This window comes from Scomber japonicus, chromosome 19, assembly GCF_027409825.1.
Source record: "Scomber japonicus isolate fScoJap1 chromosome 19, fScoJap1.pri, whole genome shotgun sequence".
Classification (NCBI taxonomy): Eukaryota; Metazoa; Chordata; class Actinopteri; order Scombriformes; family Scombridae; genus Scomber; species Scomber japonicus.
Genome location: NC_070596.1, coordinates 650652 through 666447, shown reverse-complemented (window position 1 = coordinate 666447; position 15796 = coordinate 650652). Strand labels below are relative to the sequence as shown.

Sequence of the window (15796 nt, the reverse complement as noted above, 5' to 3'; positions counted from 1 at the left end):
ATAAAATCTCAAGATAGGCAAATATTTCCTTGGTCATAATATCTACAAACTGTTCAAGAGTATTCAGTTGTCGCTCTGTGTGTCCAAAAGCACACACACACACACACACACACACACACACACACATACACCAAACAGACACACATACACCAAACACACACACTTTCCTCCATTGTTTTTTTTCTCTCTTCCTCTGAGCGATCAGCCCGGCTAGAAACCCGTCTGTTTTAACGAGCTCTGCTGCTCCCGCCGTGTCCCAGAGGACGAATCAAACGCTCCCTGCAGTGATAACAGCACAGCGCTGCACAACACACACTCACAGAGATCAGATATTTTTAGATCTTCGATGCTTTACTTTATCTTTTCTATATGTTACGCCTAACCATATTGAAATATTGTTTCTTACTACTAAACTACTAAACATCTGTCTGTCTTAATCATCTAATGAAAATGTAGTCTTTATACCTCTTTTTCTCTGACACATATGTTGTTTTGTTGTTTTTTTTAACTCTTATGTTTTTTACCTGATCACATCCCACTCTGCACTCTGGATAACAACACTATTGCTTTTTTAAACTGCTATAACTTGTGAGTTTGTGTCTGACAGGCTACATCCTGTACTACACGCTGGATAAGAACATGCCCATAGATGACTGGGTGATGGAGACGATCAGCGGCGACCGGCTGACCCATCAGGTCGTCGATCTGAACCTCGACACCGTTTATTACTTCAGGATTCAGGCCAAGAACGCCAAAGGAGTCGGCCCGTTGTCTGAGCCCATCCACTTCAGGACCGCCAAAGGTCTGCCTGTGTGTCTGTGTATGTGTGTGTGTGTGTGTGTGTTTGTGCGTGTGTATGTGCAACTGAAGATCAAGACCTGCTCCATCTTTAAATGTATTCCTTTGTTTTATAATTGATAAGTTTTGTTGAATCTCTGTTTGTCTTTCAGTGGAACATCCAGACAAGATGGCCAATGATCAAGGTAAGCCTTTTTCTGCTGCTGGCATATGTGTGTGTGTGTGTGTGTGTGTGTGTGTGTGTGTGTGTGTGTGAATTTGAAATCATGCATCATTGTAAATGCGCTACGACTTTCCAGAAATCTGTCGTCATGTGAATTTCCAATCATCATCAAATCATTTTAATCCTTAAAACGTCTTCAAAGTGTCTTTCTCATCAGATTGATTAAATTGAAGTTAATATTCAAATTAGCTTCAAAGTCATGATTTTAAAATCATCTTTGATCTTCAAACGTCTTCTCATTTCATCAGATCATCTCTAATTTAAGTAAAATCTTCAAATCATATCTTTCCAAATCATCTTTAAATAATCTCCAATAATCTATAGAATTACAAAGAATGTTATCTGTATTTCTTGAACAGTAGAAAAGATCCTTGATCTCAAATGATCAACATACTTCCCTGAGTTTTGTTTCTTACTCACAATGACAACTAAAGGATATTTAATGTATATCATTGCTTACAGACATGCTGCTGAAAGAGTACAAGTGAAAAGACTGATAATATAGCTGAATAGCAGCATGTTTATAACAGGTAAATACACTCAAAATCAGTACACTTCCTTACAAAACAACCCAAGATATATATATATAAAAAGAAAGATTTATCATACATTCATCCAATCATGTTCACATACACAGTTCTCTTTCACATTAGTGCCAACATATGCTTAAAAGAAAGTTAAACATGAGATGGACCACAATAAGTATAACAATTGGCACTTGTGAAAGACATTGCACTTGTGTAAAAAACAATAAAAAAATAAATAAGTAGCAAATGAATAATATTGCACAACAATGTTGATAGATTTGACATGTTATTGATTATAGTGTGTGTGATTTCAGAGTTCACTGTGGAGCTGGATGTGGGATAGAAACAGTTTTTGAATCTTGTAGTACATGCTTTAACAAGTAATAATAAAGATAGAATTGTAGTTGTGTTAAGGTTATATTTATATTGTGTGCCACCAAAACGTGAAATGTGATCAGTGTGCACACGTCACCCAACTGCAAAGGTTATGGCACATAGGCTACACCTACAAAACCTTTGGTCACCTTCACATTATAGAAAAAATAGTCTGCAATATAAAATAAAACACTTCAAATATGTTGTTTGGTTGAAGATTGGCTGTGTTGGTAGTGTTTGAATGTGAACATATGGGCCAAATATTATATATTGCACAAATAATCTCTGAAATTCTCCAGTAGTTTTCTATGCAATTTATTCTAATCCACATCAATTCAGTGTAATAATTATCCAACTGAAAGGTTTGTATTTCATGAAAAGTAGGAGCTGGATTCTGCTCATTTAATAACTAGCAACACGTATTGCAGTATGAGGAGGAATAACTGTGACAGCAATAAAAGTGATTTAAATATATTGAATAGAAGTCAATATTGTTGTAATCTGATTCTCAACTACCGGCAGCTGACAAATAATTGTGAGTAAGGAAAGAGAAGAATGAAAGGAAGAGTTTCGAAACAGGTGAGGTGTGTGGAAAAAGGTTAGATAAAATGAAAGATGGAAGAAAGAAAACAGAAATCAAGCTTAAAAAGGAATGAAGGAAGGATGAGGAGAGGAGGTAAGGATGGGGCCGGTATGATTGGCTGAAATCTCAATTGTGTTTGTCTCATGTGCACTAATGAGAAATCATTCAACAAGAAAAAGAGACAGAGATGAAAAATGTGGAAACAGAGGAAGTTACTCCATTTTCTTCTTAATTGAATTTATTTTTCACTTTATGCAAACAACTCTGACTCATCAAGCTGGAGGAGAGTTGTTAATTGCGAGGCGAAAATCATTTTTCTTCAGACGAAGAGAAATAAAAGCAGAGGGAGCGGGAGAGAGAGAGAGAGAGAGAGAGAGAGAGAGAGAGAGAGAGAGAGGAAGAAGCTTTTGTCATTATTAATGCAGACATATGGGAGGCAATGGAAAATAGCTGTTTACCATATTTAAGTTTGTCAAATTAACTCAGACATAATTAACGCTCTGCTCTCTGGTTCTATTCATCAGCCACTGCAAACGGCAACCAGGATGGGACACGATGCTAATGAAGGCTCAAAACTTTTTTAATTTACTCCACTAAACTTTAAAATCTCATAACAGCTGCTTCATTTCTGAAATAGGGGTCCACAGATCCCTAGTGGTCCCTGGTGTAATTCCAAGGGGTCTGTGAAGAAATAAAATATATATTTTCAAAAAATAATTTGCAGACATACCGCATTTCCTCAAATTATGACCAAGTCTTTTATTTACCTCAACTGCAGTAGCTACCAGACCTTTATTTTGAATTCCCACTGTTAGAAAGGTATAATTGGCTATATTTTAGTGCAAAGCCTTGTTGTGAGCTGTCCCTGTTTGCCCTGTTAAATTATATCTAACAGTTGGGGAAGTACATATTTCAAATTAAAAGCCCTCTAGTGTTTCACTGGACAGAAATTTCATTTCTTCTTTCATTTCTTCACAAGGCTTTTATTGTAAAAGATATGTGGGAATATGTTGTGGGAAACTTGTAGAGTTCGGACTGCGTGTATATGTAGTTACATTTTTAAAAATCCTTTGAATTTAAACTAAAATGAGCAGGACTTTCAGTATCAGACTGGCGTTACAATTATAAAATGCACAGAAAACAACATCATGTAGTGTTGTAGCATTTGATTCTTGTAGCACACACTTGCAAACAGTTAAACAACTTAAACAAACAGCAGTACATCATCTGCAAAAAAACAGAGATGCAGATAGAAAAGCACCAAACACACTTCACTTCTTTGCTGAATTTGGACGTTTTGTCCATAACAGTCAGGAACAGAGTAGGGTTAGGGGTTAGGGGGAAGGGACAACCCTGGTGCAACCCTGGTGCAACCCAAAGAGAATATGCAACAACTTCCTCGGACCCTCCTCACTAAGTTGCCATCCAAAGGGAGCAATTTATTAATACCACTGACGTAAAGATGCAGATTCTTCTTTCAACGTCTTCACACTTGGCTGCAAGTGGCTTATACTCATGTGAATGAAGGTGATTAAGTTTAATTAGCTTGGATTTTAGTACGGTAGTAAGGTACAGCGTGTTAATAAGGGCTGTTCTGCCTGTCCTTGTCAGCCAATCATGAATATACTCACATGATCAGCCTTCAACCAATCATATATGCACGGATCATAGTTTTAATTCCTGACTTGTGTTAATTTTATTTTTAAATCAGAGAATACTGCTCTTCAAAATAAAAGACATCAATACTGTAACTACATTCAAAGAAGAAATGTATCCAGATGAGAATCAACAGGATCATTTTGGCTACATAGATCATGTAAGCCTGGATTAGTTAAGCAGTATTTATAGAGGTGAGCCCTGGTCCACTGTTCCAGATGCATTCTAGGAATTACAGTGCAGCCAGACCTGAAGTGCAGTGAAGTGATTCGGCTGTTTGGACACTGAACCAGAGAGACTCAGCTCTGGTGTCAGGGTGTTAAATGGTGCTGTTTGTCACTGACAGATGTGTGTGTGTGTGTCCATATGTGTGTGTGTGTGTGTGTGTGTTGCAAATGTACTGTACACACTGCAGTCGCTCTCCATATAAATCAGAGTGAAGCGTCGTCAAGGGAGGAGGGAAGATCGATGTTCAACCCTTTTACTGTGGACCTCACACTGTAAATACACACACATCCACATGCATATACACACTGTTTAATGCACACACAAAGACCCAGTGACAAGAAAGATGTGTTTGTGAGTGTATTTCAGATACATGCAGATTTTTAAAATCAAGCTTTAACAAAAAAGATAAATAAATCCTGTATATTAAGACACCAAAACTCATCACTGCTGCTACTGCTCCTAGATGGTGGGGGAGGAAGACACCAGCTTTAAGCCTTAAAATGTATGTGGGAGAATTATGTATTGTGTCTCTTAAGTGAATTGGAGATGTGGTGTTCTTTAGAAACAGTGTCAAGGTCTTGAAAATCTCATCAGTTTGTAGTCTTTACCCCCAAAACTAAAGACTTGCTCTTCAAATCTCCTCCATTTTTCGTTCACTCACCTGCTTGTCAGTGAACACAAAACTAATTGAAAAATAAAAAACAACATTAAAATTACTTGCCTAAAAAAGATCTTTTTAATAGCATGTGGATATTAAACATATACAGGAAATACAGCAATGCACAGAGGAGACAGTAACTGTACACTGGACTCAAAAAATAAAATCATTATATATTATAGCCTAGAGCAATAATCATTACCACAAAACGAAAAAAGTCATTTCTTTCTTTCTTTTGATTCCTTAGTAGGAGAATAGCCTGTAGAAGAAACCAGGCCTAGTCTTAATAAGCTCAATTTAAAATTCTAGCAGTGCAAATGTGATGTAGCGTGATGAGTTACCATTCCATTTCAACTCTATTAATTTAGCTCATGTTCCAGGTGATTTTGTTTTGTTTTGTTTTGCCTTAACCAATTAGTAGCAAATGATGACTCTTCCCTGTCGGCATAACTTTCAGTTAATAAGCTAGCCGATGCTTGAAGCGGTTAATTTGATGATTTATTAAAACAACCAAAGAAATGTGTTGATTTCAGAGTTGCTATCTCTGTCAGTTTTACAATAATATGCTAAGCTCTGTCAATCTCATCCACTGCCAGTCTTGCTATCTTTTCTCCCCCAATGCTAGGGTACTAATGCTAGCTTGCTAACTAGCTTATCGTAATTTCCGGTGATATGAGAAACACTAACCTGTCAAAATTTGCGCACTACACAAGTAAGTGTACAGTGTACACAGTGTACTAACAGAAGTATGTTTAGCCTCAGTTAGCTCAGTAAGACTCTGCTCTACAAACTAGGATAATAATGTACTTTAGACAGGTGACCTTAGTATTAAAGGTCTCTCTAGTTAGGCAGTTGTCATAGCATAAAACTGCTCATTAGCAAGATTGTGTTCTTTCCTCCTCCTTCAAAGTCTCACATTTGACTGAAAGAACAAACTATACGTTAAAACACCACTCATGCCTTTGTTGATTGTTTGTATTTTATGACAGAAGAGATGTGAGCTCAAGCTGTGTCCATGTTTTTTCTGGATTAACCTTGGCTCCAGGGGAAAACTTTGCTGTTGGGGCCCCTGTTGACTTCCCACTCCCACCGCCCACCTCCTGTCCTCTGTGCATTGTGTATATGCCCCCTGGCCTCCAAATTCTCATTAAGTGCACAGCTGACGATACATGGCAGCTTCATTATTTACACATAGGTCCACAAGACAAGAAAGTTCTCCTCCTGGAATACTCCTAACTGGCCTTGGATTTTCTACATGTCAATTTAGTCTGGTCATGTAATTGAATACATGTGAGAAAGATAAAAACTAAAACAATAAAGGTCTTAAAAGTAAAAGTAGCCCTTCCCCAAAGGGCTAAAAATGACTTTAATTAATGTTGTACTCAAAATGAAAATTCTTAAAAAATGTGCAATTGGGGTTGAGCATAGCTCAGCGGGCAGAGCACCCGCCCCATATGTTGAGGCTATAGTCCTCGTTGCAGGTGATCCCGGTTCGCATCCCGTGCCGAGCGATCTTATCCTGCGTGTCATCCCCCCTCTCTCTGCCTCCTGCTTCGTGTCTATCTCCACTGTCCTGAACATTAAAGGCAAAAAAAGCCCGAAAAAATATACTTTAACAAAAAAAAAAAAAAAAAAGTGCAATTAACTGAAAGAGCCACACAATGAATTTGGGATATGTGGGACTCCTGCAGGATTGAGGGCCCGGGGCCAGTCACCTGCTTTGCTCGGTTGGAAATGCAGTCTTGCCCCTAACAACCATCTCTTAGCTGTCTGATGGTGTGAACTCCTGCATGTCGTTACCATGGGAACCGCTCTAAACATCCAATGCAGCGTTAGAATCCAGGCAGGTCGATAAACCCTGAAGATTTTGACTAAATGCAATCTCAGAAGAGAACTACACACACAGAGTGTATGTGTGTGTGTGTGTGTGTGTGTGTATGTGCAGCACATGAACAAGGTTATTTATTTCCTAACAGGAAACAATCTCTCTTTCCAATCCCTCTATTACATCCAGAAAATGACTCTCAGCTTTTCCTTCTTCACCTCCATTTTCTGTTTCTCTATTTTTTTGTTCCTTCCTGATGTTCCTGTTTCTGTCTCTTCTTCCAGGTCGAGGAGGAGACCACACCTACTGGCCTTCTGATAACAACCTGATTGACAGGAGCAGCATTAACGGTAACACACACACACACACACACACACACACACACAGTTCTTCTGCTTGACTGAATATGACTGTCAGAAAGTAGAATTACATTTGGGTTCATTATTGGATTCAATACAGCAATGAGAGCAAACCTCCTGGGAGTGGAGCTGATTGTGTGTGTGTGTGTGTGTGTGTGTGTGTGTGTGTGTGTGCGTGTGAGATACAATGCAGCATCATCAGATCATGGCGACCCCGTTGTTTTCTTGAATCGTCCAGCTCAGTCACATCTAAACTTGATTTAATGACTGGCTGCGTGTGACGAGGAGCTGCAGCTTGCTGATTTACAGTCCGTTAGCATCGCCGCTTGTTTGCTGTCGTATCGCCGCCAGCAGGAAAAATTCATTAGATTGGCTCTATCACTGTCAATCAGTGTCTTTACAAACTGGGGGAAATTATCTATATGGGAGAACAGGATTAAAAGAGTGTGGCAGCACTGAAATCCTCAGAAACAAACAACATGATTGATAATAGTTTGATTCAGGACAGTAATGGGAAAACATCATTAATATCATCATTTCAATGATAATAATAAATAATTATCATTACATTGAATATATGAATGATCTGTAATATGGATATACATTATTTGAACTTTATTATTTAATTTACTTTTACATTATATTTACATATTGTGGTACTCCCAACCTTAAATACCACCTCTAATTTCTAAAGAGAGGCCAATATTATTGCTAATATTTGCTATAGTTAAGATATTAATATATTTATTTTATTTATTTTTAAAATGATAACATTCATATTGATGCTTGTATTGAATTCTAATGTTAAATTCTTACAATAATATTCACAGTAATGGTTTAATAATCCTACACTAACAATAGTGCTATTTTTCACTAGCCAAGGTAATACTCAAAATAACACAAATATTTATGCTAATACTAGCATTGATGCTAATTCTCATGTTTAAAATACTTACACTAATACTCATGCAAATACCCTTACTGCTGTTAACACTAAAACCATCACTGAGGCTAGACTGATATTATTTTTATGACTCTTAACACACACACGCACACACACACACACACACACACACACACACACACACACACACACACACACACACACACACACACACACACAGTAAGCTAAGGCTAATATCAATGCTAATAATGATACTCAAACCAATCCATAGCTAATTTGCTAATTTTATAACATACACACACTAATGCTGATTTAAATGCTAACAGCACTAATACTAATGACAACAGAAGTACTCATGCTAATATTACTGCTGTTAACACCAAAACAAAGCTAGACTAATGTTTATTATATTAATATATATATATTATATACACAATAGGCTAAATGTAATACCAACGCTAATAATGATACTCAAGCCATGCTGCTATTTTCATTCTTAATGCACACACTAATGCTGATTTAAATGCTATTAGTACTAATACCAGTGCTGTCAGAAAAAAACTCATGCTAATACATTACTAAGTACTGAGCTGAAAGATAGTAATACTATTGCTGATAATACAAATCATGATCATAATGATGGCTGTCTCCTGTTCTGTTGCCCCTCCTCCACTCAGGTCAGAGGTCAGGGTCTGTAGCTGGCAGTGATTCAGTGTCCCACCGGAGGACAGTCGAGCAGAATGTGTGTGTGTATGTGTGTGTGTGTGTGTGTGGAAAGATGTACTCTCTTACCATTTTGTCAGTGTTGTTGTTGCCGCTGCTGCAGCTGCCAGAGGCGATCATAAATCCATCCTCTCTGACCTCCGCCCTCTGCTGGCTTTATAGCGGGTCAGCGAGGGTGAAGCCTCATTCATCAGCTCCACTGTATTTCATCTTTAACGTGGTGTCGTCCTTTATGTCGCAGAGCCTTCCTCTCACTTGAAAAAAAAAAAGACAGGCGGAGAAGATTCACCTCCGACTCTTCCTGTCAGGGCACAGCTCCGTAGGTTTGACAGTGTCTAAGCTCAGGTGATGTGATCCGGTCTGTTGATCTGATCTGAGCAGGTTGGAGGTGTGTCTGATGCTTAGATGGACATTTTCCTCATTCTCACTCTTATTTCTCTCAGAGTGGTTGATGTTGGCTGTTGTCAGGGCTGAGAGCTCTTTACTACTGAGAGTGCCAAGCAGACAACGTTAAAAATACCTCTGCTTTAAGCAAATGAACCTCAATAATAAAAGAGTCTTAATTGAAGACATTAACATCTTGAACCCTTATAGTCCCCTGAAACTTCACGGAAGTAACTTGAAAGGTTTTCTCTTCATAAGACGTCTGACCTGAGAAGAAAAGCTTTCTGTTTGTACCTAAATGAATTCCACTGACTGAAAATAGTTCTCTATAATAGATAGATAGGTAGATATTGTCTTACTGATATACTGGTCAACTAATATTATCAGCTGGTATTGGCTATATAAAGATATATAGGCAGCATTTCATGTATATTATATTATATTATTTACCATTTTTATAAAAGTTACTAACTATTAAATTACAGAGGCCTCATTACATATCTTTTTAAAAGGGTTTGATACCATATTTGAAAAAAAGTGCTTATGTATATATTCTGTTCATAAGATTATCTGCCAATTAGACCTGTCACAATAACTACTTTTATTGGACGATATATTGTGTCAGACATAATTGTGATAAAAGATATTATTGTCATTTGAAGATCATTTTATACCACTGATATAATGATAATATAATCGTATAATAATACAGCATACACAGTGAGGAATGGAGGACATTACTTGCCTATGCTATAAGCTAATGCAATATGGCAATATTGAGGTAAAAAAGAAGATCAAGATCATGTCCATGTATCATATGATAAGTCCATATATAGACTTGATGATGCTGATCATTACATTATTGTACAAGTCGGTAAAATCATTATTGTTGGAATGTTTATACTCCCTAATATCAGTATCAGCCCCAAAAATCCAGTATGGGTCTGGCCCTACTCCAAACCACAGATGTCACTTTGTTTCAAGGTGGCAGTAGAGCAATAGTCAGGGGATCACCACAGTGATGGGTTCATCATTTGGGCAGCCGAAAGATATTTCCCAGCATAAGTGAGAACGTTGGAAGTCAGGAAGTCACCGTCATCATGGCAACTCGTGCACCAAAGTTTTTTATTGTTTTAACCAGCAAATAAATGTTTCTGATTAAAAACTAAAGCCATGTTACTAGCAGGGCTCAAAATAAGTTTATGTAGGATACAGTGTGTAGCATCCTCAGTTGAGTTACTGTGCATCAGTATAACCCAGACAAAGTGCCACCAGCCAGCCACTGATCATTCTAGTGATTTTATTAGCTAGGAAAGGTCTCATGAGAGCTGGTTGTAGAATATAATAAATATAGTATGATATGATCAACATATAGTTCTGTCTGACAGGCAGGTGTGTGTGATCCAGATTAAAGCTTCAATAATGTCTATTTCCTCCGTGATTTATCTTCACTATTCTTTGCATTTTTTTTGACTTTCCTCTCAGCAGTCAACAAAGACTTTGATTTGTCCCTTCACTTCTAAAGGAATTCATCTCCCCGTCTGCCAGAATAAATATATAAGATAAAATGAGTGGGAATCACTGCGCTTTGGAGCCTTGTTTGTGTTCAGCTTCTTTGTAGCTGCTCAGATTTGTTTCCCTGCTGGATTTCTGGGCTTTGTGAGGATTTCTACACTTTTCTTTTTTTTTTGCCCTCATGTTGATTTGCTGTTGTTGTCGTGGCTTTTTATGTGAGTGAGCTGCTGAGAGCGTGTGATTTATTCCTCACAGTCTCTCTGAGCTGCCATGGGGGGAGTTCAGTGTTTTGCTCGAGGGCATCTCGGCAGACGTTGTTAACACTGCTGTTATTGTCAGTAACACTCGCGGGTTAATTTTAACTTTGTGTCTGTCACCTGCTGTTCCTGTCACTCACTATAGTCATCTGAAATGTTGCCTTTTGTGAATCATGGTACGTAAAATTCAGATTTATTGTATGAAACAGTGCTGAATTCAATCCCACCACAAATAAAAGATTCTACTTCTGTTTCTTAGGAAAATCCAAAGTCAATGTACAATTAGGGCTGCAGCTATCCATTATTTTTGTAATCAATAATTCTATCGATTAATCGAATAAACTATTTTGCCTCATTAAATAGCATGTAAGTAAAAATGAGAAAAAGGACAAAAAAGACATCTCTGAAAATGAAAAATCAAATGGGTTTTATTCAGAACTAAACCCATTTATTGTATTTACCTGCATTACCATCTGAAACAAATACATGAACTCACTTAGTTTTAGTGTGACTGATTTTAATGTCTGCATCATTAGGCTTCCATACAAATTAAGCGCACTACATTGTTTAGAGACCTGAGATCAACCTCTCCCATCTCCTCTCCTCATCTCCTACTGCTGACTGGCTGACTGAGATCTTCTCAGCAGGTAGAAACTAATAGTTCACTAACTAGAACAACAAGCTTAATGATCCACACGGTGACGTGAGAAAAAGAAGACATGACGGGCAAATAAACGATAGAAAACCGATCGGTTTGGGTGTGGGTGTGTGTCGCCCCCGACTAGATGCCGCACACACTAGATGCTCTGCGACATAGCGAGTGACGTGATGTGATAACCATCTGTGTAAAACACAAGCGGAGCAAGTCATATAAACAAATTAAATGCATTAAACAAAGCTTTGATTCATGAACAACTGCCTCGATCATTTTTTGTAATCGAATTATTCAAATAATTCGAGTAATCATTTCAGCCTTATGTACAATATGTGACTTTGACAAATTACATATGTACTGTATATATGTCAACACATGAGGAGGGGTGGATATTAGAATAGTCTACTTTAAACATAGCTATGTCTCATAACATTAACCCTGTGGCTATTACAGCAACCCTGATGACGAAGGTCTACTAACACCCACATACGTGGTTGTTTAATTTGAAGGACTTGTACAACCTGACTTGGGCAGCTGTTGCTCAGGAGGTAGAGCAGGTTGTCCACCTATTGGAAGATCTGAAATTGGATTCCCGTCTCCTCCAGTCCCCATGTCGATGTGTCGTTTGGCAAGACACTTAACCTCAAATTGCTCCCAATTGCTGAGCTAACAGTGTTTGAATGGTTTGACTCCATCTGATGAGCAGGTTGGCACCCAGCGTGATAGCTCCTGTCATCAGTGTATGAATGTGTGTGAATGAGACACTGAGTGCTTTGAGCGGTCAAAAAGACTAGAAAAGCGCTATATAAGTACAGTCCATTTACCATTTACAATACAAATCTCCCTGTCCCTTTAACTACAGCAACCCAACGTCCACAACCACCTCACCCAGCCGACGAGACAACATGTGACATTAAAGCAACAAAAAGAAGATAAAAATATAAGCACGTACACTAGCTGCAGCTGTAGTCATAGCCAGGCTTTTAGAAAATGTATGAGTTGTTCTGTTTTGCTGTTCTATGATATTTCCTGCACATTTTATGTAAATGCAACAGTTCTTTTAACTGTCCTGTTGTCCTCAGGTCAGTTTTGACCCAGGAGGACAACATGATTATGTGTGAATTTGAAATAATTTCAACACAGTATCATGGCTAAACTTTGACATGTACCAGTCAGTGATAATCCATCAACAAATCACATTTTCCTTTTCCTCTGATGTTAAATTTAGTGAAAATAATCTTTTTAGATTTTTTAACTCTAAAATGAGGTATCATTTCTTTTAAATGAGGCCTATTGACCATAACTTACAAAATTATGTGTAAACGTGTGGTAATAAGTTGGAATGAAGTGGGCTAAAAAGATCTTACACATCATTTAAACCTAATGCTTTATAAACAGTCCATCCAAACTGGATCAATTTTGACCCTTGCCCAGTCGACCAGAAGAATGCCTGAATGAATACCAACTACTGCCTGTAAACTCTATAGTGAAACTCCAATTGCTGTGTCAGAGCTTTGTCTCTTTCTCCACACTGCCAGGAGAAAGAAATGTGGTGTATAAATAGTGAGTCATTAGTGTTGTGAGTGTCGCTGAAGTTGACAAATTTAAACATATTGCCTGTAAGAACAAGTAAACTGTGAAATACCCACCATGTGTTAGTTTTTATCTGTGGAAATCATCTCCTCCCTGGTTGCTACAACCAAAAATACCAGACATCTTACTACACTAAAAGGTCCTGCAGGAAGCTTTTTTGATAAGGTTCCTCCAGTAAGTCCTGTTTCCATTAAAGAAGTTCTGGGTAAGATTTAGGAGGCAGGAACTTTACAGGAACGTCCTGTCACTCGTTCCTCTCAGCCGTTGGGTCTCCATTGCAGAGTAGGACCTTGATATGACCCACTGGACCCTGGAGGTGACCTAATCATTCTGCAACAGTTTTGATTGTTGCGTAATCGTTGTGCGACAGTTTTGACCGTGACGTCAGGGACGTCTTAACAATGAGGAGCTTAACATATGTCATCTTGTCCATCTCCATCTGTTACTATTACTAAAGACGGTGCTTATTTTGGCAATTTCTGTTGATGTCACCTCCCACTTTAAGTATAACCAATCAGCACTGACCAGTGCCGACCTAACCCTAACCCTAACCCCTAACCCCTAACCCTAGAGTCTGTACACAAAGCACATACCCTGAGACACGGACTCGTTTTGCCCCCGATAAAGTTCCCTCAGGGGCGATCCCTGCTATGGAGACGCGCCAACGGTCACAGCCCCGTCAAATTACCCCAAAGTTCCTGCAGTGGAAACAGTCCTAAACGTTCCTCCAGTAACCTCTCCTCTAAATGAAGCTGTTAAAGGTTACTCAAGGAACTCAATAAAGAAAGGTTCCTTAAATATCCCCAGAGTTCCTTGAGGCTCTCATAATTCTAAGAGTATACAGTATCCTCTGTATCAGCTGTGGCCATGACAACAGTAGAGAAAGCACAGGTGTAACTAAGTGTCATCATTAGTCATGACAGTGTGACAGTGAGCCAGCATGTGCAATACCTGAAGCATACACAGGCACATACCCAAGTCATGGTCCACTTAATACGGACCTTTCAACCGAATCAGACATGGTGTTGATGAAGCAATGCTCAGTTGTCATGGAGATGGATATGTGCACACGCAAGCAGAGAAGGAGGTTGATTCTTGACCTCAGAAACAGAGGTTTAGAACTTTAATTTTGCACCATCAACAATGAAGTTTCACGCTTTGTGTGTGTGTGTTTGTGTGTGTGTGTGTGTGCGTGTGTGTGTGCGTGTGTGTGTGTGTGTGTGTGTGTGTGTGTGTGTGTGTGTGTGTGTGTGTGTGTGTGTGTGCGTGTGTGTGTGTGTGCGTGTGTATGTGTGTGTGTGTGTGTGTGTGTGTGTGTGTGTGTGTGTGTGTGACGGCCAAAATGTCAAATCAATTGTATTTGCATAGGTCAGAATCACAAATCATAAATGTGCCCTTTATAGACCATACAGCATTTGGCACCCCCCATCCCTCTGACTCTACATTTCGATAAGAAAAAAGGAGAATATCCTGTAACCTAAAGATGTAATTCAGAATATTACAAGGAGTAAAACACTTTAAGACCATGATGTGATAATATTAATAGAGTGTCATAATGTGAAGTTAATATAGTCTTTCTTTATTCCAGGCCTGAGGAGAGTAATGATGATTAGTACATTGGTCTATCCATCCGACTTTTCTCTTCACTCTTTTCTGTTCATCACTGATGGTATTCCTGCTCCCCAGAGGCCGAGCCCTTTTTTAGATTTTAATGATCTCCGCGAGCTTTACTCTACTACCTTAAAGCCGAAATGAAACATCGGCGAAGGGGTTTGGATTTTGGTTTGAAATAAAATGAAAAAGAGGGGAAAACGCTTTAAGGGAGAAGGATGATGAAATCCTTCTTCTTAAAAAAAAGAAAAAGAAAATAAAAGAAAGTGATATTGTGGTCCCTGTGCTGCTGCTGTAAGCTGTGATGGATTGTGGTTTTCATTGAGAGAGACGACCGAAAGCGGAGAGAAAGAAAGGGAGAAAGAGAGAGGAGGTGAAAGAGGTAGAGTGCCTCTCTCTCTCTCTCTCTCTCTTTATGTCTCACACATTTTTCTTAATCTTTCTTTCCTCCATCTCCTTCTCCCTTTCCTTTCTTCAACTCACAGTTCTGTTCTTTTTTCTCTTGCTCTCACCCCTCGCATTCTTCTTCTTCTCTCTCACTCTCTCACTCTCTCTCTCTCTTTAACACACTTGCCTCTTCTCTCCATCCAGACTTCATGCCCCTTGTGTGTTTCCTATTTTCTCTCTCTCTCACTCTCTCTCTCTCTCTCTCAGTTCCAAGGTCGAGTTAATGAATGACAGAGCGTGTCATCAATTCCCCTCTCTCCCTTTACACCTGTCATACACACACACAGACACACACTGCGTATTGATTGGTACAGCAGCAGGAGCGGCTTTGTGCTTTCAGTTCAGGGCAGCCACTTTGGGTTTCATTCTGCAAGGCTTTTATTTTGTGGTGGTGTATTAACAAAAGGTTTTAGCTGCTGTATTGTAGTTTTAAAAAATAATCATATGTTTTTAAAGTGACACAGTATTCACCGGT

General features: G+C 38.7%; 1 protein-coding gene across 1 annotated transcript in view; it reads left to right on the top strand.

Annotated features, from left to right (window-relative positions):
* dcc (DCC netrin 1 receptor) overlaps nt 1-15796 on the top strand; it is a 185217-nt gene that overhangs the window by 136895 nt on the left and 32526 nt on the right. The window contains exons 20-22 of the mRNA XM_053340503.1: nt 608-802; nt 951-983; nt 7158-7223. Of these exons, the coding sequence (XP_053196478.1) occupies nt 608-802; nt 951-983; nt 7158-7223 (294 nt within the window). The remainder of the gene's footprint in view (nt 1-607; nt 803-950; nt 984-7157; nt 7224-15796) is intronic.